Here is a 26,591-nt window from a genome sequence, read left to right on the forward strand (position 1 = left end):
CTCCCATATGTGCCTTGACCAGGCAAGCCCAGGGTTTCGAACCGGTGACCTCAGCATTTCCAAGTTGACGCTTTATCCACTGCGCCACCACAGGTCAGGCGGGGACTTTCTTTTTTAATTCTTCCAATACTCTGGCAAAATTTTAAAAGACTGATATTGCAGAGCCTATATAATCGAGGGACCCTCAAGCTTCAAGCTTCTAAGTCCACTCCCCGGAGGCACTCTAAACTGGCATGTGTCAGTTTCCTTATCTGTGTCTGCAAGAAAAGATGGAAATGGGAGAGAAAAAGGAAAAAGAGGAGGTTGCCACGTTTACTCACTGGAGTAATAATAATGTCACCTGAGAACACTAGCCTGTATTCTGCTAGTGTTTTTGGAGATGAAAAGCAACAACCAATAGGTACCAGGCACAACCGTATGAGATGTGGGCACCACTGCTAGTTAACTTTGTTGTACAGATGAACAAACTGAAGCTCAGATTAATTCAGTTGCCCAAGGTCGCAGAGCTAACTGGAAGCTGGAGTTAGTATTCAAACCCAGCTTTTATGAGGTAGATTGCTCCAAAGGAGGACAGGACTCCCTTTCCCTAAGTCAGATTGTGATTTTCCTCCTATGTTTATTTTTGTTGGAGGAAATGAAAATGGTTAATAAAAATTATGTTCTTCCATGCGCTCAGCTCTGAACTTGAAGAATCTTCAACATCAGGCCTCTCCCCCTGATGTATTGTTATTAATATTTTCATGGGGGGGACTAAGAGTTTTACCCGGAGATGGGAGGAATGAAACTTTAAGAAATACTCTATCAGCCTGACCTGTGGTGGTGAAGTGAATAAAGCGTCGACCTGGAAATGCTGAGGTCGCCGGTTCGAAACCCTAGGCTTGCCTGGTCAAGGCACATATGGGAGTTGATGCTTCCTGCTCCTCCCTTCTCTCTCTTTCTCTCTCTCTCTCTCTCCTCTGTGAAAATTGAATGAAGTCTTTAAAAAAAAAGTTCTGATAAATTGTCTAATAGAGAATTAAAAAAAAAAAAAAAGAAATACTCTATGAAATACTTACTCTATGAAATACTCATGAAAAAGGGAAACGGTACAAGGGCCGATGGGACCAGCTGCCTGCTCGCCCTTTCTACCCAGCAGTGGCCACAGTCATTGCTTTCCTTTCTCAGGGACATTTTCTGCAGCAGGGCCCAGGCATTGTGGGCTTTAAGAAGAATGATATTCTGCTTTTGTAAGGAAAGGTTTCCCAGGCACGCTTTGTGTCGCAGGCTCTCTCACTAATGGACAGAGTGGCGCTACGGAGCACGTTCCCATTCAAGCAGTCAGCACATGTCTGTGTCAACGGTCTCCAGTTTTTCTCCCCCTCCCCACCCTTTAAGACATTTCTCCTATAAAGTAAGACAATAGATCCCGCTAACAAAATGAAATAAAACCAAATTCTTCTTCATGAAAATGAAAATGTCAGTAGGAGTTCTGTCTTCATGCTAATCCCATCTGACATGCAATGACATCACCATTCCACAGAAACAGGGGACAAATGTAACATCCATTATAATCACAGGCTGAATGTGCAGGATCGGGGAGGTGGCTGTGAGGCACCAGCAAGCCCCTCCCACTGGGTCCTCTCTGGGGACACAATCGGACCCACAACAACTGTGATGGGGGCTTGCTGTGAGAATCCTAATAGAAGCAGAAATCAAAGCACTGCCTTCACCAAGTGACCATTTAAATAAAACTACATTTTTTTCTTATTCAACCAAATCAAACCGTAGTGCCAAGAAAGACAACTGGTACACACATAACACTCTCACAAACATGCAGAAACTAAAGGTAATAAAGAAAGCTGTAAGTCATAAGTTTTTCATCCAGTGACAATAAGAATGAATGTGTCCCTTCTTTTAGCAGAAGCTAGAAGTTGGGGAAGGGATTACCTACAATACCCTAAAGAAGAGAGGGATTTGTATAAACGTTTGAAATGTGTAAAGCCCTGATTAGACAAAGAGAAATGGCAATACTTGGCTCTTGGGAACTTCAAGTACAAAAAACTGATAATTCAAGAAAGAAACCATGAGTCTGAACAAATTATTGTTGAATACTACTGTAGATTTTATAGAGTAGCAACTGTTATGCGTCATTTGAAGGTCTCAACAATATGAATCAGCTCTTCCTGCTTGGCTAACATTTATTCATTTCCTTGAACAGCAGGTTAAAAGCATTCCTCATTAACGAAGATTTTCTTCTTCTTTTTTTAAGCAGTTTTATCTAAAAATCACTTTTCAAAAGGAAAAAATACTTGGTAAACTATTGGTTTGTAGTACAAAATCACTGTACATTATTTACAATAAGAAAGGTATGTTTTCCATGGAGCCAATAAAGTTTGAGGTTTTGTGTTATACAAATGACATATGTGATTCTCTCCTAAAGAAACGACTTTGAAGTGTATACAAGGTGCCAAAATGGGACTACATTCTGTAAGTGTTACAGATTTCCACAAAGATGACATCCTTTAATTATTATTTTGAGTTGGAAATAGGAAGGCTGGTGGGTTCATATGATAGCAGAACAGAAGAGCCTAATATATCCTTATCCACATTTATAATATTCATAAAAAACACACAAAACCAGGAAAACTACCATGGTGATTGAAAGTAAAGAAAAGGTCATAAGCTGAAAAGTGGAGGGAAGAGGAGTTCGGTGAGGGGAGGACAAACAGCACCAAAGAGAACTGAAATACACATCTTTGAACACTTGAAAAGCACGCTCCACTGCAGAAAAACAGTGCACACATTAGGAACAGCTCACACTAACAGAGCACTTTATATGTTCACCGTCTAGTGCTTTGCAGGTCCCACAGCTACTGCATTTTCATAAATCCTCTACAAAGTAGGTATATAGATGAGGAAACTGAGGCACAGGAAACTTAAGCATGAGGTGGATGGAACTTGTATTCCAACTTGGGCACTCTAGCTTGTGAGCGCCACTCTTCATTCACCATTCTGCTGGATTTAAGAAAGGTTGGGAAGGTTTTGACTCACTCTTCAAATATCTGACCCTAAGTCTAAGATGCAAAGACCAGGAAAAGAGGTCCCAGTCCCTTAGTGCCAGTAACTGACACCTTGGTTGCCATCCCTTCCCGCCTGTCCTGCAGCGCCTCACCTTCGGACCCGGCAGAGACTGGGGGTGGAGGGAAATCTTAGTCCTGCCGTACAACCGACCCCAACTCGTTTCTCAGGAAAAGCACCGACAAGTTAGAAGAAAAGAACCTAGAGAAGGGGACATGCTGGTATACAGTCTTTCCCCCACATTGTTTGTACAAAGGAGAGCTACAGGTCCCACTGAATTTTCTATCAGAGGTGGAAACTCAGACAGCATCCCACACCAGAGGAACGCCTGCTGGACCATGGACATTGGGTGAGAGACATGCAGCTGAATCTGACTTCCAGGTTTTCATTATGAACATGTAGAAATGGCAGCACCCATGTGGGCGGTGAGAATTACTAAGGAGTCTCTACAACCCTACCTGTTAGCAAATGCTGAGCCTGGACAGATCCCTCCTTGTGTAAGGAGAGAACACAAAAAGTAGTATCTTTGAAAAGATTTTGCAACACAAGACAAAAACCAGCATTGTCTTGAGACTTGGTGGAAAACCCTATCTTTGAAAATGACTTTTAATAGGGGATAAAATAAAATTGTAGAAAATGATACTTAGTGTCTACAAAAGGTGGCAAACACAGTCTCTGTGAAGTGACAGAGCACGGTAAGAACGAGTGGGCTGAATTACGGAGAAGACCGAAAGGAAGCTAGTGTAATCAACAAAGGAAAACCGGGAGGTTTGCAAACTCTCAGGTTCTGGTCCAGAAACTTTGGCTGCTTCACTTCTCTATCATTGGGATTTTTGTAGCCCAGCAAATGTGTAATTAATCCCATGCCTTTAAGAAACCAATGAAAATTCAGACAATTCCCTTTTACTTTCATTCTTAACTCAAAGGACTGGAATCCTTACAAGAATAATATTATCTCCATAGAAATATTTTTAAATCATTTCATTGTTCCTATTTCCTAAGAAATGTGCTACTGTAACCTCACATTGATCCCTGTAAAAATCAATATCTATATACTTTGAACCTGTGAGACTAGGCTAAATTGCTACTGTTGCATTAAAAAGGAAACATAAATATAGTGTCCAGTGTTTTAAATATATAATAAAAAGCTTTCATCACAAATCTCAGCTCTAAAGTTATCTTCCTTTTCTCCTTATTAGGTCAGCTTCCTCTTTTATATCCTTATATAGCTCCTTATTCTCTTCTCCGGTACTTAGCACAGATTGTGAAACACATTTGTATGACAATTTGATTAATGTCCGCCTCCTTACCTTGACTGAACACTCCACAGGACATCATGTAGAGACTGCAGATTATTTATTTTGCTTATTATTGTTAACCTCAGTATTCGACACAGTTCCAGATCCCAAAAGACAAGCAATATATATTTGTTTAATGAATAGATTGTACGTGTTTTAATTCATTGTTCAGCCAACCAAGCAATTTTATCCTAAAAATTCCAAAAAACTTTATACAGATAACACATCTTGATTTTCTACATTACCTAGAATTATCAACTCTGCATACAAACCATTTTTTTAAAATACTAGAATGACTTTTTTCACTATGGGTTGATATTATATCACAGAATATTAAATATAAAAGAAACCTTAGAGATAATAAAACTGAAGTTCAAAAATGGTAAGTCATTTGTCCACAATAGCACAGATCTATTTAGCAATAGAATGAGGATTAGACCGTAGATTTTCTAACCCCACCCTCGTCCTCCAAGGGTTCTGTCTGCTGCTTCTCAATACACTGGCTTTCAAACCAGAACTTCCGGACTGCCAGGTCTCTGAAAGTTACAGTTTGTAAAGAAACGTTTTGCCACACCTCAAAATTAAAAAAAAAAAAATTGTAATAAAAAAATTGCAATATAATCACTGCAAATTTTCAGATTTCTTATGCATCTTATTTTTAAACCTGAGAGCTGAGTACACTATCTCAAACCCAGAAAACACCTCATCACTCATTGTCATACATGCACTGGTGCTCTGTGCCAGGCAGTTCTAAGATTCTTTCCCATGGGACATTAGCCCAAGGCCTCCTTACTTTTTGGTTAAGACATAATTGCATTCTTCTGCTCTTATCATTCAGTTGCAATCGGAGGGGAAAAACCATTTCTGATAAGTTAGAATCCTGTCCTATGATTCAAGCTTTTCCTTTGGTCTCCATTGTTCTCAAAGTAGGTTTTTGTTTGTTTAGTTGTTTTTTTTTCTTTTCCTTCTTTTTAAGTTGTAAGCTGGAACTATTTGGGGGAGAAGGGCAATTAGTTTCATATTTTTGATGACTCTGCTTACCAAGCGTAGAAAATCCATTTGCAGGCTAAAGGATTCCAGCAGCAGAAATTTCTATCTGATGATGGAATCATATTTCTGGACAACCCTGGAGTGAATCAATTTGTCAAATTATTTCATTTATATTTATATGCTACAATGTTATTCCAAAAACTCCAAATAGTCTCTGTTCTATGTATAAAACAATAAAACAAAAATAAGACAGTATAATATGTATAGCTAATACATGATGCCATGCTTCTTTAAAAAGCAGATACTGGTATCATTAGATGTTCTAGAATAACCCAGACAAGAATTATAGAAAAGAGGGCTGTGATTGGAGAGTACAGAGGGCATACTAGGAAAAAGGGGTAGAAGAAGAAAAAAGAAACAGAAGGAAAATGGATGACATGAGATGGGGGAAAGGCATGAGTGATATAGATGGGAAAACAATGGAAGAAAAGGAGGTGAACCCAGATCAAATGACATTTTCATCAACAGACATTTACTTGCATATTCTAATGCTTCTTTAAAAGGAAAGATTTTTTTGAAATAATATAAAAGCTAAGTCATTCATACATATATAATTATACATGTGCATGTAAGCGTATACATAATTTTAGCCAAACAATCTCTCCATTCCTAGGATCTAAGGCTATTTTGGACAATCTTAAAGTACAGGTGATAATACCATTAAAATTCACCTCAATTCTCATTTCTTTTATCACTTGGTAGGAATTTTGTGTCTATTAGTTCATTGGGAAGTTAGACAATGCATGCAGAAGACAATTATATATTTAAAATATTCATTTTTACATTCAAGAAAGTAGAAAGGGCCTGACTGGTGGTGGTGCAGTAGAATGTCAACCTGGGACATTGAAGACCCCAGTTCGAAACCCCAAGGTTTAGCGCAGGCTCACCAGCTTGAGTGCAAGGTTGCTGGCTTGAGCAAACAGTCACTGGAGCAGCTGGAGCCCTCCCTCCTCCCACCCCATCACAGCACAAATGAGAAGCAATCAATAAACAACTAAAAGTGACAGAATTACGAGTTGATGCTTCTCATCTCTCTCCCTTCCTGTCTGTCTCTGTCTCTTTCTCTAGCTAAAAAAAAGTAGAAAGGAAAATGGTTGGGGCTTAGAAGTGGGGTGCACTGGTTATATATGCAATAGGACAATTAAGTAGGCTAACACATATTTTGCGAACTCTTGAGTTTCTTTTTAAGCTATCTAGAAGACTGCCGTATTCCCCTATGTATAAGACGCACCTTTTTTCTAAAAATTTGGGTCTAAAAACTGGGTGTCTTATAGAGTGGTTGTGACATTTCAAATGCCATGGAACTGAGGACAAGGCAATATATGAAGCCAGTGATTCGTCATCAGACCCAGATGAGGACAAGCTAATGGATGGGAGAGTTTTGACAGTGATAAGTTGTATGACTTTTATGATGAATAAAACTTGAGTTCAATAACTTTATGGAATACATTTTTTTTCCAAAGTTCAGGCCCCAAAATTAAGGTGTGTCTTATACAAGGGAGCATCTTATACATGGGGAATTTGGTACTTTTGCCACACTTCTTCTTTCTCTACAGCAGTGCTGAGTTCTTCTACAGCATCTAGAATAAATGACTCTGTTTCCGAAGCAGTATAATAGTGAGGGATACCCACTGTTAGAGATAGAAATACAATGATATTAAAATTAAGATGGCCAATTGCCCAACTCAATATAAAGGGTTTGCTCACTGCTGTTTCAGTAATAAGAACTCCTCACTTCTAATCACCATGCCCCCTTTTTGACAGTGTAGTAACCACCAGCCTTCATAATGAGGACCTGAGGCACAGGGGACTATCCTTCTGAAACATCCAAGGAAGACTAAATTAGCTTGTTGAGTCTGGGTTCCAAGTAGGTGGCAAAGTGCATTCTCTGTGTGCCTGCACTTCAATAAAATGCCAATATTTGCCCAAGGAGTGTAATACTTTTAAAAAAAAACTGCCTTTGAAAATATCACTCAGTTTGGGAGGAAGAAGAAATAATAGATTTCTAAGTACATGTTTTCTATAAATAGTTTAAATATACCCTGAGCTAACATATAAATTTGGTTTAGCAGTCAATTCTAGATAAACTCAAGGTGTTCACATAAAAGAATGGACTATATCATTGAATTTCACAACTTCAAAAAATAATAATCCCATAAGGAATAATTGGTGGCTCTCTATTAAGTAGATATTTGATTAACAAGACCACCATATTTCTCATCCATAGAGATACTATCATTAATGTTGTTATTGTACATATATTATTTCTTTTGAGTTTTTAGCACACCCTGCAAAGATTTGATGTGAAAATAATATTACATGTATATTTTAGTAAGTGAATTATCAGTTTTTGCAAACATAATCAAATTAGGAATAGGACAAATCAAAATTGTTACCTTAAAGGTATTAAAATACCAGCAATCAAATGACGTATTACCATAAAAATCACTTTTCCTTCTGGATAATCATGGGTTTCTGATAATTACCTTCATGCAAGTTGTGCACTGTCAGTAGTAATGTGATTTCAGCATTGCTCCCCAAGGGCTTTCCAATGCATGTTCTGATTTGTTAAACTATGCTGTACTAACTGAGGGTTCACATGACAAGATATGCATAGGCGATCATGCTTTTTAAAATGTAGGCCATTCTCAATTAGCCACAACAAATGCTGTACCTGGCACTCAACACAGTCAACCTTTAGATGATCCCCAGAAGTCCTGGAATGTAATCTTCAGCCTTCCAAAGATCTATGACTAAGCAGCTAAACTGAGACTCAGTGCAGCACCAAACATCCACATGGAAATTCTAATCATAATGGGGAGAATGCAGCTATTTCCTGTTTGACTTAGGTAGAAAAAACATTCTTGAACTTGACTTTTGAAAAACTTTCCAGGCATGCGTTTGGCATCGTGCAAACACCATTACATTTTGTCTGGTTTGGTTTGTCTGCAAGGTAAAGACAGAAGGAAAAAGCCAAGGGCCAGGAATTCCCAAACTAGGAAATCAGCCGGAGTGTCACAGAGCTGGGCACCCCCCCCCCCACTCAAATTAACAACCCTATCAGAGGGAACACACAGATTTTCTCAACTAAACTCTCCCATTGGTATTTTAAAACCTGGATGAAAATCTATTTTAGGCTAAACAGAGAATAAGACAAGTCCCCTTCTCTGTGTCGGTAATGAGGCAATCTGGTAAAAACTCATGGAATTCATATAGAATACAGGATTGGGCAAACGTGGATATACAGTTGTAAACACACAAAACACAGTTTATTCTTGTATTATTATTTATTAGTTGTTGTATTGTTTTCCATACAAACAACTGTAAACCTACTTTTGCCCCACTCTGTATACACTGGAAGAGACTCAGAAATCATTGCCATCGTTCTCAAAAGTGGTCTGAGAAATCCAGATCCCTGGGAGAGAGTAGTTTGTAGATGTGACTAGTCAAATAGGTGGAGGAAATTTATGGTTATACAAAATTAAACAGGTTTATTTATATGCAGTTACCTACTTTATTTATTTATTTTTTATTTTATTTTATTTTATTTTTTACAGGGACAGAGAGAGAGTCCGAGAGAGGGATAGACAGGGACAGACAGACAGGAACGAAGAGAGATGAGAAGCATCAATCATCAGTTTTTCATTGCAACACCTTAGTTGTTCATTGATTGCTTTCTCATATGTGACTTGACTGCGGGCCTTCAGCAGACCGAGTAACCCCTTGCTCGAGCCAGCGACCTTGGGTCCAAGCTGGTGAGCTTTTTGCTCAAGCCAGATGAGCCTGTGCTTAAGCTGGCGACCTTGGGGTCCTGAACTTGGGTCCTCCACATCCCTGTCTGAAGTTCTATCCACTGCACCACCACCTGGTCAGGCTGCAGTTACCTAACTTTACAACTCCTTGAAGAATAAAACCTAGTATGCCAGTTCTTAAAACTTACTTCACAATGGAACTCTTTCCTACTGACTACTGATGTTTTACAGAACTAACAGGGAGTAGAACAAAATGTCAGGTACCCTGATCTAGTCTAAGCCATTTATTTTGCAGAGAGAAAAGGCCTCACAGCAACTTCTCAGGGGGCTACATGGACAACAATAGTCTCAGGTGGGCCCACGCTGCTGCAAGGTCAGGCTTCCAGGACCCTGGAGAGGGGAGGGGCCTGGAGAGCAGCTCACAACCCAAGTCCCCTCCCTGTTTCCCCTGATACAGGAACAGCTGAATCAGAGCTCTACAAAGTGTCCATTCTAGCCTCAGGGCAGGGGACCAATTATTTGATTCATTTCCATAAAACCTTTTGCTGTCACATCTCTCCCATGTGTCTTGAGTCTGCCAATGGACAATGTCTCCGCACTCAAAGATGCAGACAATCTTGAAAACAAGCGTTTACATTCATTTTAGTAGTTTTATGTAATCAAAATAGCAATTCAATCTTTTCATAATTAAAGGGCTTAACTTTAAAATGTAAAACTTTAAAATGTAGCTCCAAACTAGGGAAAAATTAACTCAATTTGGATCCAAAATTCCTTGGTCACAAGGAAAATCCAGTGCATTAGATCTGTTGCATTTCTGCTTGATTTGTGTAGATAATTCAGTGAATATATTTTATACACGTGCATTTTTTTATTAATTTTAATGGGGTGACATTAATCAATCAGGGTACATAGGGTCAGAGAAAACATCTCCAGGTTATTTTGACATTTGATTATGTTGCATACCCATTACCCAAAGTCTTCCATCACCTTGTATCTGGTTTTCTTTGTGTATACACCTGCATTTTTAAAACTAGCCTGAACAAACAGAATTTACAGAAGCAACATTCTACAAAATTCTCATTTGACACATATTGAACATTGACTTGTTCTGTTAGTTATCTTGTTTCCAAGCTCAGTTGTAAACAATTCTCAGGCCAGGATTACTTACGCATCTCCTAAGGACTGCAGAGCTAGGAACTGGAACTATGTCTTGTTACAGGAACTACTCCATAAATATTTAATGATAGATTGGGACTGATAATAGGACACCTTCTAAAAAGATATGCCATATACTGTGAAAAGATCATCACCTACCAAGTGAATTTGAATATAAGGTATCCCTTCCCTTTTCCTCCTCCTCCTTCTCTCTTCCTCTCCCTACCTCCCCCCACCCTTCTCCCTTCCCCTCTCTCCACCTGTATTACAAGTTTTCACAAATGTCAAAACTTCTAGGTGCAAGTTTAGAAGGCAGAGAACAACTGTTCAGAATGAGCCCAGAGCTCTGCCCCGGGCCTGGGATACAGAATTTATTCTATCTTTAATTCTAGTCCTAGCAAGTGAACTTCCCTAAACGTGACATGTCCAGGGACTGATGTTTCAGGAACCAAAACAACCTGTATATAGAGCAGTGTCCTTGGGGCAGGCGTGCTAGACACATGGGGACTCCCTCAGGGCACCAGCTGTTCCTTCCCCAGATGATTCCGTGTGAGATGCAAACAAGGAAATCTGTGAATCGTCCAAATGCTAACTGTGGCTCCTTGACTCACAGTATCCAATGAAAGCTGATGAAGAAAGGGCCGGCAAGCACAGGTATAGAGGACCTTCCAAACCAAGGCAGTCCAGGGGCTATTCATTTTTATCTTAACCCCTCAGACAAACCCACAAGGCAGTATAAGTCTCTAAAATGAGAGGGGATACAACTGTGGACGGGGGTCACATCCAATAAAACACTACCTTCCCTTGGCTTTTTCTGTTCGTTTTTCATTAAGATAATTTTATTTTAAAATCATGTGTAGACTCTCTTACTGCATTTTCTACAAGCAGTTATCTCACCAACCTTGACTAGAGGCAACTCTTTAACATAGGTTGGAATAGCTTATTAAAATAACATTATTTTTGTTTTGTTTATGTTAATTTATCCAGTCTCTGTGGTCATTTTTAAGTGTACTTCCTGGGGGCACTTCTGCCTTTCTCACACTTCTCTATGACCAAGGAAATCTGACTTCCCAGGCAAAGGAAATTACCCTTAGACCACAGCAGGGAAAACAAAGGCCAAAGCCCTGGAGTATGATGTTTGGGGATACTTGATGGTTGCCTGGGTAGCATTTAATTAGTCCTGGGTTGCGGCTGGGAGGCGGGGAGGGCTGCTGGTACCTGGGTAACCTTTGTCAGCGCCACTACATCTGTGGTTGAACAATCAAAACGCAATGCTTGTTATGATCTCCATTCTCACCCCTTCGTTTCTTTAGGAATCTGAATAAATCTCAATCAATCTCTCTCTCTCTCTCTCTCTCTCTCTCTCTCTCTCACATACACACACACACACACACACACACACGTTTGTAAATTAAGAAAACACTCTTTGTTAGTGTTTTTTAAAGCTGTGAAGGGCATTTTCCAATCTAAATTATAACAGTGGAGACTGCTCATTCTTCTCTCTATCCTTTTATAACTCCTTGCTTATTAATACGCGCTCAAAAATAGCACTTGACATTTTTAAAGAGAAATCTGTTAGTTTATGCTTTATTCCTCATCTTCCACCATTATTTAGCACGCAGCATGCTTCCATAAATGTTGAGCAAAATGCCCCAAAGAGAAAACTGTAAAAGCAAGCAGGAAAGAGTGAAGGGCCTGCACAGCTGCCTGGTGGTCTGCTGACACTGAGTGCTGGAAAACAAGAAAAGAAAGAAACTCTACTAGCAAAAGCCATGGGCCCCCTTCAGTCTCTGCAATGAAGACAAAAGCTGTCCTTGGTTGGCAGTGTTAGAAGCTGTTCTGGAATGCACTTAGCTGGATTTAATGGTGGGTTACTGACATTCCCCCATATGGCTACTAGGCCCAGGCAGCCAATTTTCTGCCACCTTCCTGCCCAAGCGTGTTATGTTGAGCGGCTCCACAGTGCCCATTAGGAACCACTTCAGAAACATTACAGCTGATAGAGTAAAACATCCTTTTTACTCCAAAAAAAACAATTAAAAAATTAAAAAATAAAGTGAGATATCTATTTCTAGGGTGGTCTGAATGAGCCATCAAAATCCCCAAGGAATGAAGGCGCCTGAATGGGAATGAAAACACCATGTTAATGCTTTTTGTTGGTGACACCTGCATCAGAAAAAAAAAAAAAATAGCATCAGTGTGTGAGGATCTATGGATGTAAAGAATCCCCACGTTTCAAAGTTGTGCAAAATGTAAACCTCGCAGAATGATGCCTTGTGTTGCATACACTGTAAAATTCTGGTTCTTCTTTTTGGACAGTTCGGCCCTTTCATCGTTTCAAAGGAATTCGGATGGGGGCGACCAGGCAGTTGACTGCTCAAGTGAATGGGAGCACTAGGGAGGGAGGGGCTGCTGATAACTCCACCAACTGCAAGCCGGGCTGAGAAGGCTGAGAAGGCTGAGGGCAGAGGGCAAGGAAAAGAAAAGCGCGTGATTTGCATTAAAACGGGAGTCTCCTTCCCAGGCAGGCGGCATTGACCTCAATGGATGTTAAACAGAGGCCTGGTTGCTTCAACAAAAATAAGGCTCTCTCTCTCTCTCTCATTTTCTTCTAATACTAGGATTGCTTCCATAACTTCAGGTGATAATGCAATGAGAAAAGGTGAGCTGAGAGGTGTTGGCTTGTGGGCAAGTGCCTGTACCTGTGCGTGCACACCCAAGAGATCAAGTAGATCAAGTTCCCTCTGAAATTGCAGGTTCCCTGAGGGCTAAGTTGGCCTCTTGAATGCAAGTAAACATGTATTTGTGTGCTTTATTGCTTAAAGGTTGGGAGTTGAGCCGAAAGCACATTCATTACACCCTGTCATAGAGCAGCTGATGCATTCTAGGCACATACAATTAGGCTATAATTCTGCACAATGACAGACTAAACACACAAGTCTAGACAGAGCAAGGAGATGACTGAAAAAAATATTCTTAGACCGTTTCTAAAGGCGCTTTAGCATTTTCTTATCATTCTCCTGGCAAATATTATAAGACTTGGCTTCATTAATGTCAAAGGGAGTAGAGGACTCGCATGTTTTAATTTCAGGGTCTTGATTTTAATTCTCCATCAAAAACCAATCTCCAGGCTAGACATTTTTAACGGTAACCTCAGCACAAACCTGACATGCTCAGCTGTGGTTTGTTTACCTTCTAGAGAAAAGGCCTGGGTTCTTAAACAGAACCACCCATATACATACACATCACAAAATCAATCACATTGTAAGACGGTTTGTGTGAATGTGATCTAGGAGTTATAAAACCAGTGCCAAAATGTAAATATGCCAAGGTCTTACTATTTATTCAGTTGTCTAAGAAAATAAACCACAAGAAACCACAGCTTCTTAAAACAGGCCGGTCTCCGGTCACTTGCTGACTGGAGAGAAGAAAGGGCTCTGCGGTAGAACGAAGTGGAAGTTGCCCCTTAAAGGGGAACAGAATATGTGACCCCAAAATATGCCACTTTAACATGTGGACTTTTTTTTTTTTAACTCAAGGCAAAACCTAGCAAACTCAAGAAAAACTTTTACTTCTTCCTTAACTACCTAGAAGAATTTAATTAGGGGGCCTGGCTCATAAAAAGAGCTATTAACAAAGATAACTTTTACATGAATGACCTACCTGTGTGGCAGGGCAAACATCTAATTACCAAACATCTGCTCTTCTTATTGTCCTGTAAATTACCCTCCCCCTTTGAAGCTCCAGGCCTCGGATTCCTTAGCTCGTAAACCCTTCAACTGCCCAACTTGCCCTTCCTTGGGTCTCAGTCTTTGTGAGCTTAAATTTGTTTTTTCTCCTGTTAGTCTGTCTTATGTCGCTTTAATGAAGAGAAAGGCTAACAGAACCTAGAAAGGTATATAAAAATATTTTTTCTACTCTACACATGAATATATTCACAATATATTGTCACAATGAGAAAGCAGACTAGCACCCTCGCCCACATCGGCATCCTCCTGTGGGCTCAAACTCAACCCTGCCCTGCGACTCTGCTAGGTCAGCACCTTAATGTGTTGACCCCTTTTTGCTCTGAAACCCAAAGGACTTTCCTAAACCCAGTCATGGAATGTTGCTGCCCCGACAACATAGTCAGCAGCTATGTTTCTTCTGATACTGCTGAAAAAGTTGTTTCTGAGAAACTTCTTTAATATACATTTTAATATCATTACAAAAAGGAAGTTAGCCCATACCTAAAGCCAGTATTCCCCACAGATAATAATCATCATCAAATATACAAGTCAAATAAATTTTTAATAAGGGAGACAACTTTAACACTAGCTTGTGTGTACTGTTTTACCATGTGACAAGCATTGTTTCAAGATCTTAATTCATTTGATCCTCAGAAAAATTCTCTGAGGTAGAAGTGATTATTTCTGTTTTATAAACTGAGGCATAAAATGATTAAGTGACTTGTCCCAGATCCTATAGCAAATCACTGTCAGAGCAGGATCCGGAATCTGCATTCTTAATCATAATGCTATGTTGCTGGTGAGGATTTGCTCTTGAAATTTTAAAATTATTTTAATAGGTAGAAGTGACAAAATGATGAAAGATAAAAAGAAAATTAACCCTGGACGGTTGGCTCAGTGGACAGAGCATTGGCCCTGCGTACCTAAGTCTCAGGTTTGATTCCTGGTCAGGACACACAGAAGAAATAACCTTCTGCTTCTCTTCCCCTTCCTCTCCCCCTTCTCTCTCACTCTTCTCTCGCAGCCAGTGGCTCAACTGGTTCAAGAGTTGGCCCCGGCAATGAGGTAGTTCAGTTGGTCTGAGCGCATCAGCCTCAGGTGCTGAGGATTGCTCTGCTGATTCAAGAATAGGCCCCAGACAGGGGTTGCCGGGTGGATCCCAGTTGGGGTGTATGCAGGAAGTCTATCCCTCTATCTCCCCTATTCTCATTTTTAAAAAAATAAAATGAAAAATAAAGAAAATTAAAATTAATTTTCCTTCTGGTATCCCATGTCCTGGAAATGGTTTGTATTAGTTTGTTGTTTTGAAGTGATACTCATGGAGCACTTCCTATAACCCCTAGGAGATGTCCTCCTCTATTGTTATATGTAGATGGATCTACAGTTAAAATTAGGGGAAGAAGCAAATAGGAATGGAGAATGAAGCATGGTAAGCCTCGTTCTACTTTTGTGGTCAGACTTACAAAAGTGATTTTCTTTTTAGTTTTTAAAGATTTTATTTATTCCATTTAGAGAGGAAAGCAATAGAGAGAAGAGAGAGAGAAGGGGGGAGGAGCAGGAAGCACCAAGTCTCATATGTGCCTTGACCAGACGAGCCCAGGGCTTCAAACCAGCGACCTCAGCGTTCCAGGTCAACACTTTATCTACTGCACCACCACAGGCCAGGCCCAAAAATGATTTTCATCCAACATGGTTAAGATACAAAAAACATGCTATAATATATTATATAAATAAAAATTTTAGGATGGTATTTGAATTCATAAATACAAGGAAACATAAGACTATTGCTGTTTTGAAAAGACTCAATTGTGCAACATCCACTTGCATGCAAGCCTGAGGAGTATTCATGAAAGAGCACCTAACATTTTCTCTCAAGATAACTGGTCTTGCTTGAGTCCAGCTTAGATGTGGCCAGGGCAAAATATATGGGATTTTATTCTAACACCAAACTCAAAGAGAAGAACTGGAACTGATGTTTTACATCAGGGCAAACTGGCAGAGACTTCCTTTGGGCGCACAGCAGATGTTTATTGAAGGATCTTTAGGGAAGGCAATGTTGCAACAGGTTTCAGAGAGTTAAGATGGCCCTAGATGACTGCCCACTCCACGAATCACTGTATGGCAGAGTTGGTTGGGCTTAGTGATACCAGGACTCACATTCTGGAGAACTGGGGGACCTACAACCTCACCATTCATAATACACGACCCCCACCTTATGTAGAGAAAGCATCCTAGTCCAGGTTCCTGCTTAAAGGATATTTGTTCAAGATGACCAAAGCTTTCAGGGTGGCATTGAATGAGACCTTCAATCCTGAATAAACAGATAAACTGAACTTCAAAACCATGTTTAAAAACTGGTACAAGGGAACAAATCTGGCTGTGCTGCCTGCATGAGCTGTTAGCTGCATTGAAGCTATCACCAGTCTTTTACTAGCAATCTCTAGACACAACACCCTGTGCAGCACTGACACAAGCAGGTAGGTAACCAGCCCTGACTGTAGGCGACAGCAGGAAAAGGAGGGAGAATGGTACATCAGGCTGAAATGGTGATTTGGGGGACACTTGACCTTCCTAGTCCAATAGAGTAATGCTATGTCTTTGTTCAAAAATGGTTATTTCTTTAGCAGTTCTTGCAGCCTTTCACTTTGCAAAACACAGCTGTCATTGCACAAAGTCAATCCAAGTGCAAATGAACACAATGGGAATCACAGGCTTTGTTTACTGCCCCCCTCCCAAAAAACCAAAAAAGTAGTCTTACAAACAGTCATAGTAAGAAAGCCAGAACAACTTACAGAGAAAGGATAAAAACCCTGACTTTACAGTTTGAAACATACTTGTTGGAAAAGGGTACTTCCTTTATTTTCCTTTTTGTGAAATGATTCAAAAAAGTCAGGGAGATGTGCAAGACATAAAAATACAACACAGTAACAATGAGAGAAACAATCACATACTGTACCTTTACTTCAGCACATCATGTGCCGTCTGGCAGTCTCAGGATCAGTGTCTTCTTTTCTCAATGCAAAGAGCTGATTTTGCACATGGCTTTGCAGCAGGTTTAACTTTTAATGAGCCAGTTCTATGTCTGTCTTAACACATTTAACTCAGTTCCATGTCTGAGGGCCACAGTTCATTTGCTAACCAAAATATATGGGATTTTGTTCTAATATCAAACTCAAAGAGAAGAACTGGGACTGCCTCATAGGCATGCTGCGTGCAGCCAAGTGTCATTTATGAAGGCACTGACATCTGTAAGTGGTTTCAAATCTCAGTAAGGACAAGGTTAATTGAGTATGATGTGGTCAGTCAGAAAAGGCTGAAGCCCACCTTCTTGATTTTATATTAATGTCAATAAAATTAGCAATCATACAACAAAACCATATAGACAGAAAAGAGTATTCTCTATTCTCTTTTACATAAAATTTAAGGGATATTCCAAAAATAATATTAGTATCTATTATGGATCAATGGCAGAGCTTTGGAGAAAAACATCCCAGGTTTGGAGTCTTCATGGGCTGGTAACTCTGCTAATCATCATAAATATGACCAACTGGGAGAAACCTGGGTCACTGTTCACAAGAGAAAGGATGGATGAGTCTGACTCTCTCCCCAGTACTAGAGGTCAGGGGGAGGCAGGAGAGTAAGAAGCTGGGAAAATGCCTTGGCAAGTGAAAGGGGGAAACTAAGACAGTTAAACAGATGGTCGAGCAATTTACAGCCAGCTAATAAATTGCAAGATCTTATCTTCCCTAACCAAGGACACTTCAGAGCAAATGGTTCACACAGTCCAGACCATGCTGGGCACACCTGTCTTGGTCCCAGTCCCTTTTCAGCTGCATTCTTTCAAGGTGAAAATGATCAGAGAATGAATAACTGATCCCTCTATATGCTCAGGCTGATACATCAGATAAATGCATCAGAAAACAGATAAAACCCCTTAAGACAAAGAACCTAGCTGGCTCTCCATTGGGCACACCCGTGCCTTTCCCAACCCTTCTCACCTCAGGCATATTTCTTTGATTTCTTTCTCCTAAGCTCTAAAGGTTCCCAGAGACTTGCAAATAGGGGAGCAGCGGTCAGTAGCAGCTCATCTAGAGCTAACCCCTGAACCAGTCTCCAAGGGCCCTCCTTTAGCCTCTGCAACTTGTTTCCTGAGTCCATGCAGACCAGCTGGCTTGCTTCTTCTGCCTCTGGGACTTTCTTTCTAAAGGGCCGAGTCAGCCTCACCTACGCTGAACTTCCTCGTGGTCTCCAAAGGGCCAAGGCAGCTACGCCTCGGCTCTCCTGTGCTGTGATCTGACCTCTTCTACCACAAGCCCTTCTTTCTTTTCACTGCCCCCAGCTTTAATCCAGGTAGTCTCTAGATTATCCGTACGCAGGTTGCGAAATCTTTCCTGCATGAAGTCAAGAACTCACACATTCCAGACCAGGCCTGGGCAGATCCACCTCAGTCCTGGTCCCTTTCTGGTAACAAGGGTACATCCCCAGTTAGATGGCTGGTTAGGGGAGTATCTTCACATATGACAAATTTTTGTGTTCTTACCTTTTTCTGTAGTATTCTTTCTCATCTCTGAAAGAAAGGCTATTTAATAGCAGTTGGAATTTGAGACTTTACCCACACTAAAAAAGTGGGTGATACTGCAAGGATGAAATAATAATATAGGCCTGACCAGGCGGTGGTGCAGTGGATAGAGCGTCGGACTGAAATGCGGAGGACCCAGGTTCAAGGCCCTGAGGTCGCCAGCTTGAGCATGGGCTCATCTGGTTTGAGCAAGGGGTCACTTGGCCTGCTGTAGCTACTCCCCCCTCCCCCCATCAAGGCACATATGAGAAAGCAATCAATGAACAACTAAGGTGCCACAACGAAGAATTGATGCTTCTCATCTCTCTCCCTTCCTGTCTGTCCCTCTCTCTGACCCTCTCAGTCTCTGTCACAAAAAAAAAAGAAAAAAGAGAAAGAATGATATATATTTCCTTTTGAAATGCAGATGTTTACTTTCTCTTAGGTGGGTGGGGGGGTTGTGGGATTCTGGAGACATTTTATACTCATTAACTTCATTTGGGTAAAATTAATATTTAAATAAGTTTACAGTCCCTTAAAGTTAGAGTACAGTGAGATAGCAAAAGAAAAAAAAATTACCTCAGAACTTAAAAACCTCTCACTAAGAATTCATAAAATATAGCCTTACCAGGCAGTGGTGCAGTGGATAGAGCATCGGACTGGGATGCGGAGGACCCAGGTTCGAGACCCCGAGGTTGCCAGCTTGAGTGCAGGCTCATCTGGTTTGAGCAAAGCTCACCAGCTTGGACTCAAGGTCGCTGGCTTGAGCAAGGGATAACTCGGTCTGCTGAAGGCCCGCGGTCAAGGCACATATGAGAAAGCAATCAATGAACAACTAAGGTGTCACAACGAAAAACTGATGATTAATGCTTCTCATCTCTCTCCATTCCTGTCTGTCTGTCCCTATCTATCCCTCTCTCTGACTCTCTCTCTATCTCTGTAAAAATAAAAAAAGAATTCATAAAATATATAAGCCACACAGTGACAACTTGGAGTTGACTTTCTTAAAATATGGCTTCTGGCTAACCAAGTTGATAACAAATACAAAGGATCCTTCAGCAATAAGAGAAAGTCTTCTTGATGCTCCAGGCAAAGCTCTCCAGCAATGGCCTATTTCCCCAATCTCACATTCTGAGTTAACTAATACCCAACCCGAGCCTCACCTGGGACCTCAGGAGAGAATCTTGCCGAGTGTCGAGATACAAAAAGTTTCAGTTCTTGGTCTAAGTTGCATTCAATCAGGTTTGTGTCCCATGACCGGATTCCTAAGGAGGCAAAAGAAGACAGTGAACAGACGTCCAGTTAGTCATTTCAGAATGGTTTGGAAAACATCACTGCAACATTTCTCAGGCTTCCAGGGAGTATGTGGAAAGACCTTTTCTGAAGAGCTTGGTGAGGAGCCCCGGATGCCCACACGCTGGGAGGGCCGGGGAGGTCTCTCTGCCAGGCCACAAGGGACGGATAATTAGCAATGTGGACCAAACTCCTGCCCCTCATAAAGCATAAGTGCAGCTTTTCCGGGAGAGTCAAAGAAAAACAGTTATTAGGAAAATGACAGGCTTTACTCCAGGGAAAGAATAGAAAGGACAGAAAGATGGTGAGTTCTGAAGCATCCTAAGAGGCCACCAGACAATTTGCCTATCCCGTGGTCCACATGTAAGTGGCAAGAAAATGTGGAACGAGGGAGGGAAAGCCAGCGATGGGGGGGCTAGCATTCAAGTCCAGCTCGGAGTGCTGCTTCTGCAGCGTGCCTGTGCATTGTGTGCACATACAGTGTCATTTCTCTACCCATCCCATTTTTTACCTTGGTTCTCACCTCCTGGTTATCAATCCAACATTTGTGTAATCTTTGATAAGGAGGCTGACCTCAACCTTCAGGACTTGGCCTCTCTGTCCCCTTACGAGCTTGGCAAGCAGCTCTTTCATTGACAATTGTTAGTTGCGTTGAATTTTCTTATTCAGAGGCAAAAAAATGTGGCAACTTTTTATATCTTATAAGTTGTCTACAGAGTTGGAGGCCAGGAGCTTATTCCCACAAAAGTTCAGGCTTCCTTTCACTAGGCTGGAAGCCGGGGCCAGAGGAAGGCCAGGGCCAGGACTGCTGATGCCCTCTCTCCTTAGTCTCCTCCTTCCTCCCCAAGGAGATGGCTAGAGAAGAACCCAGAGGGCAGCAGAGACAGGAGACCTGGGGAGCAAGCCAGGGAAAACTGGGCAACCACAAAATTCTGGATTGTGTGTGTTTTTTATGTACTTTTATATTTTCCCAAATAGATGGCTCATGGTAAGAGCCAGAATGTGGTATTCATAATTGCACCTTTGTATGGAGCGTAGTTAATTGCCAGGAACAAATCTCTGGAACAACAATCACTTATTACATACTTACTAAGGGCAAGGGCTTAAAACTCTAGGTACAACAGAGCTGGTAAACTATCATTGTTGCTGGTCAGAATTGAAAGCACATACGGCAGTGCATTAGTTAAACACACCTCTAAATCCTAACTGCATTATCTGAATTTACTTACATTTATTTCTTGTGCATTCTTCCTATTCTTGTGAAGAATCAAGTAAATTAGATAGATAGATAGATAGATAGATAGATAGATAGATAGATAAAAACCTACACACACACTACTAAAAGATTCTGGAAATTCAGTTGACTGCACATCAAAAATAGCTTCAGTTTATACACCAAAAAACACTTTTTCAACTATGAAGAATATGTCCATATATGTGTGTGTGTGTGTGTCCCCTAAATGGAAGTAGAAATTTCTCGCACAATCCATAGGAAGAATTCAGGTGTGAAAGAGTTAACATTCCTAAAGAGACATATATATATATATATGAATTTTATGGTCTCCCTGGAAATACCAACAGTCTCAGTTTGCATTTGTGCTAATGGAGTGTTTAAATTTTAACAAGAAAGGCATGTTGAGATTTTGTGGATCTTTCTAGTGCAGAAATGATAAATGGGTTCTTTTTGTTTCACAGAGAGCTTGACAGTTTGAGAGGTCTGAATTCATTAGAATATTTTACTTCGACCTATACATACACTATATACTTATCTAGTGTGAAAAATTGGGGAGCTCCTGTCTGAGCTGCTTAATTAGTAACTGTTGATTGGATTCCGTGCTCCAGGTCCGAGCTCCGTGCTTTGTCTTTTGGCTTGTCAAGTTGGGTCAATAAGTTAATAATGAGACATAAAGATATTTAAATTAAATTCATACAATTTTTCTGTCTTTGTTCTGAGTCATGTTGAAACTGCTACATCCTTCGAATGACTTCATCCAGGGCTACACATGGACTTGCTCTTACGTTGCTGTTTGCCATTTTTCCCCTTGGCTTCAATTAACTTGTCTTGAGACGTGCAATGAAATGCTTGCTTTATATTCCATAAATTCCTGGTTGTATAACTTGTAATTTAGCAATGGAAAAGGTATAAAATAGTAGAAAAACCATTTAATAATTTTTAAATTACACTAGTAAACAGCTGATAAAATATTTCTCATTTTTATAGGCCCAATGAAACTAAAAAATTAAAATTAAGGTTCTCTTTTCAAAGGAGCAATTTCTAGTCAAATTATTTCTTAACAGTACATAATCACTACTACCACTTATAAAATAAAGGTTATAATGGATTTCCTGGTTATTTTAGTTAGAAAGAAAAATTTTGGAACCAGGCCATTTTCTATACCAATTTAGAAATAAAATAACTTTGTAATTATTTTGTATCTTCTACTGGGCAATATTAGTAAGTAATAGTATTTCCTAATGGAGGTGCATACTGCATTTAGTAGGTTTGTGTATTTCCCCTTGGCGTCAAAGAGGAAGCCATTAGCAGATTCTCTAAAGCTCACAGGACAAAAAAAATATGGATCTTCTTTGGCCCTTCCCACATTCTCCCCTCTCTGGATTCAACCGCTGGAGGGGTAGAGGGTGTTGGCTTTCAGAAAACAGATCACTCTGAAGAGGTTTTCAGAAGCAGGTCAGCCTGGTCTCTGATGGGCTGTAGAAAAACCATGATAAATTCCTGGCCCCTTTCTCGATATCCGCCCAATAAACAGCATGTCAAGCTCTTCCTGAAGCTTTGCTTCTCCAGCACTCTTTGAAGACCATGCCACTCACTAGCTTACCCAGGTGGAGGCAAAACAGAACAACTCCACCAGCTGGAGATTAACCTCCACTTTTTAAACTTCTGGACCCAGAGGGCACCAGCCACCCCTGGGAAGTTGGCCTCTAGCCAGACATCCTGAGAACTCTCCCACCTAATCTGGGGCTGACACCAAACCATGGAAGGGGGTGCCATTCCTCTGGCAGCCAGTTCTCCAGGCACAAAGGTGGGGAAGGGGGAGGGGCGGGGAAGGGGGAAGGGGAGGGGCGGGGAAGGGGAAAGGGGAGGGGCGGGGAAGGCTCTTTCCATCTCAGTTTTCTCACCCCAGAGGGTAGTAGTCTGCAAAGGAGAGGAGAAAATGAGGTGAAGTTTTAGATGGAAAAAGGAGAAAAGGTTGTGTGTGTTGGGAAAGGGGGGGGGGGGGGTCATCACAGGAGAAGTCAAGGTGAATGATGAGGAGCCAGGTTTCCTAACTGGATACAGGCTAAATCTGGCCAAGTTTACTAATCATTCAAGCATTTTGCAGGATTATTTAATAGAACCAATAATTTTTTAAAAAGCACCTTATGTTTAAAGGCTAAAACCTATATTTCTAAAGGAGACAATAGATTGAAGAAAGAAACATAATGCCCGTGCACTCCATGTTGAAATGGCACGGGAGTTCCATCGGACAAGCTGGTTTCCCTCTGTGAGCTCCATGTGCTCCCTCAGAAAAACTGGTTTTTGAATAGTTTTTTTGCAAGTACCAAAATAATTAACCTGTAACTGAAAGATTCTGTCTGTAAATGCTAAAAAGTGATCTTAAGTCATATTAGAATCATAAACTAAAGAAACAAAGCAAAGGAAATGCTAAATTCAAGGGTTTTTTCCCTCAAGTTTTCCTATTTTTTTCTTGACCTAACATTCAATTTACTTTCTTCCTTTTTTTAAGCCATCAACCTGATATCATAATATATATGTTATGTACAATGCAGACAATATCTTACACACAGAGCTCATCATTTCAAAACACTGATGATAAGTTAAGTCTTGGATAGCATCTCACATTAGAAACAAACAAAGGCAGTGATTTATAATTATTTATTGGTCTAAAAGTTAGAACTTATTTAAAAAGGAAGCTTTTAGAGAAGATTAACAATAAATCATCAATTTAATGACCTTAAATTTGAGGACTGGCTTATATTTCAGCATGGGTCACAGAAGCCTTAGATAATACCAATTAAACAGTGCAAGCAGAAATCCACCTGCCTTTTGACTTTGAAAAGTACAAAGACCAATATAATAAATTTAACACTCTCTAACATTTCTTTTAACCCCCATTATATATTTTTTTCCTGTTGAAGTGGAATGAAAACCAAACCCCAAACTAATTCTCTTAGCCATCTTAGACTGAAAAATTATTCAATAAAGTGACATCAGAAAGTTACAAGGTATTCAGCTAAACTTACATCTAAAAATCCAGGGCCGTAAAGGTTACACACACCTATCATTTTAGGAACTAATCTTGCTGATTCCAGATGTTACCCAGGAAAGCTACACCCTTTAACAGTAATTGAAAGAACTAAACTGACAGTAGTCCTTTAAAACAATAAAATGCAGCAATGAAAACTCCTTTCACAAGGCTCTAGAGTTCATTAGCAAGGCATAGATGCCTGTAGTCTACACCCTAAAGTAAACTGGAGGAATGGGCGCTCTGCTAAAAATGGGATGGCTGTTAAGTCCACATTGGCAGCTATAGAAAGGGGGCAAAGGAGGTTCCAAGAGGTGGTAGTTGGTGGTAACGACAATGGTTTAGCATCAAGTCCTGAATAGCTGACAAAATAAATCTAGACCAGTCCAAGGAAAGGCTATTGTTTCAAACTTAAGAAATGACCAAATCCTACATTTTGCTTTTTGAAAACGGTTGAGAAAAGGAATGACCATCTCTCTTCCTCAGTTTCAAGAAGCATTTACTAAGCATCCACATTGGGATTTTTCAGGCCTGTTGATTTACTCCATTACCAGCACCTGCCTACAGATTTGACTTTCCAGGTTTCCTCAATAATCAGATGGTACAACTCCAAGTCACCAGGGTCTCCAAACCCAAGACATCAGTTAAAGTGGGAGGGCAAATAGGAAGCAAAAGTAACAGATGCTGAACTGCGCACCCAAGCCCAGCTGAAACCCCTGGAGCATCTCCATCTTGCATCCCACTGTGCGGCCCACAGGCACCAGCAGCCACAGCAGTGGTATCAGAGTGACCTCTGGAGGAGGCCCAGCTGGGACCTGAAGGCTGAGGCGGCAGCTTGTCAGGAACAGGGAAAACAGCCAGCCTGCCCTGTTACTAAGTCATCTTGCACTGTCTGAAAAGCTGTGGGACCACTTAGCACTGGAGGCCCTGCAGCCTGAGCTGCATCAGAGACCCCAGGACTCAGGAGAGCAATCTCCAGAGGAAAATCAGCATCTGTTACTCTGTGTATGGAAATGGCTCTGCTCACTCACTTGGCTGATTCTTAATGGGATCAATACAGCCATTTCAGAGTTTCGTGCAAAAACACCTGACCAAATTGAGGGAACAAAAACTCAGGAAGGCATGGTGATTGGAAGGGGAACATGAGGGGGCTTCTGGGATTCCAGTGATGTCGGGTTCTTGATCTGGGGAACACAGGTGTGTTCATTTTGTGAAAATCCACTGAATTCCTCATCTATGATTCTTGCCTTTTCCTCTCTATATACTACTACTTCATTAAAATTTTTTAATGTAAAAAGAAGTAAAAAAGACAAATCTGAACTTCATCATTAAGTGCCAGCAGTGTAAAACAAAAAAGAGTAAAGTCAAAGCGCCTCACTTAAATACATCTACTTTGTCCTGAAATAGAAGCAGCTTGAATGAGCCCCCACCGACCCACTGCCCGCCCCTGGGGACTGGGAGACTGAAAGGGAGATCAGCAGAGTAACAAAGCAAGAAGATAATTACGGTAGGAAGGTGATTTCTGGACCACCTCCCTGCGTGAGGCACAGCCCACAAGTGGATGTCTATACAAAGGCAAGGTCTGGAAACTGCTGTTTGATCTCCCTCTGATATTAGCCTGCCCTGCACAAGCATAATGACAGGGCCAGACAACCAGTGATGCTGCAGGGTTGGCACTTCTGTCATTTACCAATGGCGTGACCTTGAGCTGGTCAGCTTATCCTTCCTGCCTCTCTGGGCCCACATCTCTAAAATGGGGCTGGTGGTGCCTCTCCAGGCACCACATGGGGTGGTTATGAAATTTTTATGACAGAAAAGCACCTCCTCATGTATTATTATTCCCTGGCATTGGTGCTGACAAAAAAAAAAAAAAAAAGAAAATTCTAAGCCAAAGTCATTGATTCATAAAGAGCCACACCCAAAGTCAGTACATGTGAAATTTTCCAAGGAGAAAAATGTGCAAATACACTAAATTAGAACAGATCAGATTAAAGGCTTATATTTTGAAAGTAAAGATTATTGAGATACTCTATTAAGGCATTTCACTGTTGAAATCTTTTATTCTTGATTTTTTTTTCTGAATAAAAAGTCTTCATCCTGCTCCTCCCCCCTCCCTTTTTTTTTAGCTGAAAGGGAAAATCTGTGCTTTAAAGTTAAACAAAAGAGCCAGGTTGCAACTCCAGTCCCCACCCTGCAGTCTTTTGTTCTGGGGACGAGCGGTCGTTTCCAAATGCAGAGGCAAATAACTGACAAGCGTTTCTTTTCTCATCTAATATAAGGGGTTTGTGCGTGTGTGTGTGTGTGTGTATGTGTGTGTGTTTTTTGTCTTGAAAGGGGCGGAGAATGAGGGCTGCGTGAACGCTCTTTGTCCGCCTCCGGCCGCCGTAGAGACCGCACTGCGGACTGCACCACGCCCACCCGCCCGAGTCTCCTAG

General features: G+C 40.8%; 1 protein-coding gene across 1 annotated transcript in view; it reads right to left on the bottom strand.

Annotated features, from left to right (window-relative positions):
* Window positions 1-26,591, bottom strand: part of MAP1B (microtubule associated protein 1B) — a 113,120-nt gene that overhangs the window by 85,060 nt on the left and 1,469 nt on the right. Inside the window, exon 2 of the mRNA XM_066241492.1 lies at window positions 19,762-19,863. Within this exon, the coding sequence (XP_066097589.1) occupies window positions 19,762-19,863 (102 nt within the window). The remainder of the gene's footprint in view (window positions 1-19,761; window positions 19,864-26,591) is intronic.

The sequence above is a fragment of the Saccopteryx bilineata genome, chromosome 1, assembly GCF_036850765.1.
Source record: "Saccopteryx bilineata isolate mSacBil1 chromosome 1, mSacBil1_pri_phased_curated, whole genome shotgun sequence".
In the NCBI taxonomy this organism is placed as follows: Eukaryota; Metazoa; Chordata; class Mammalia; order Chiroptera; family Emballonuridae; genus Saccopteryx; species Saccopteryx bilineata.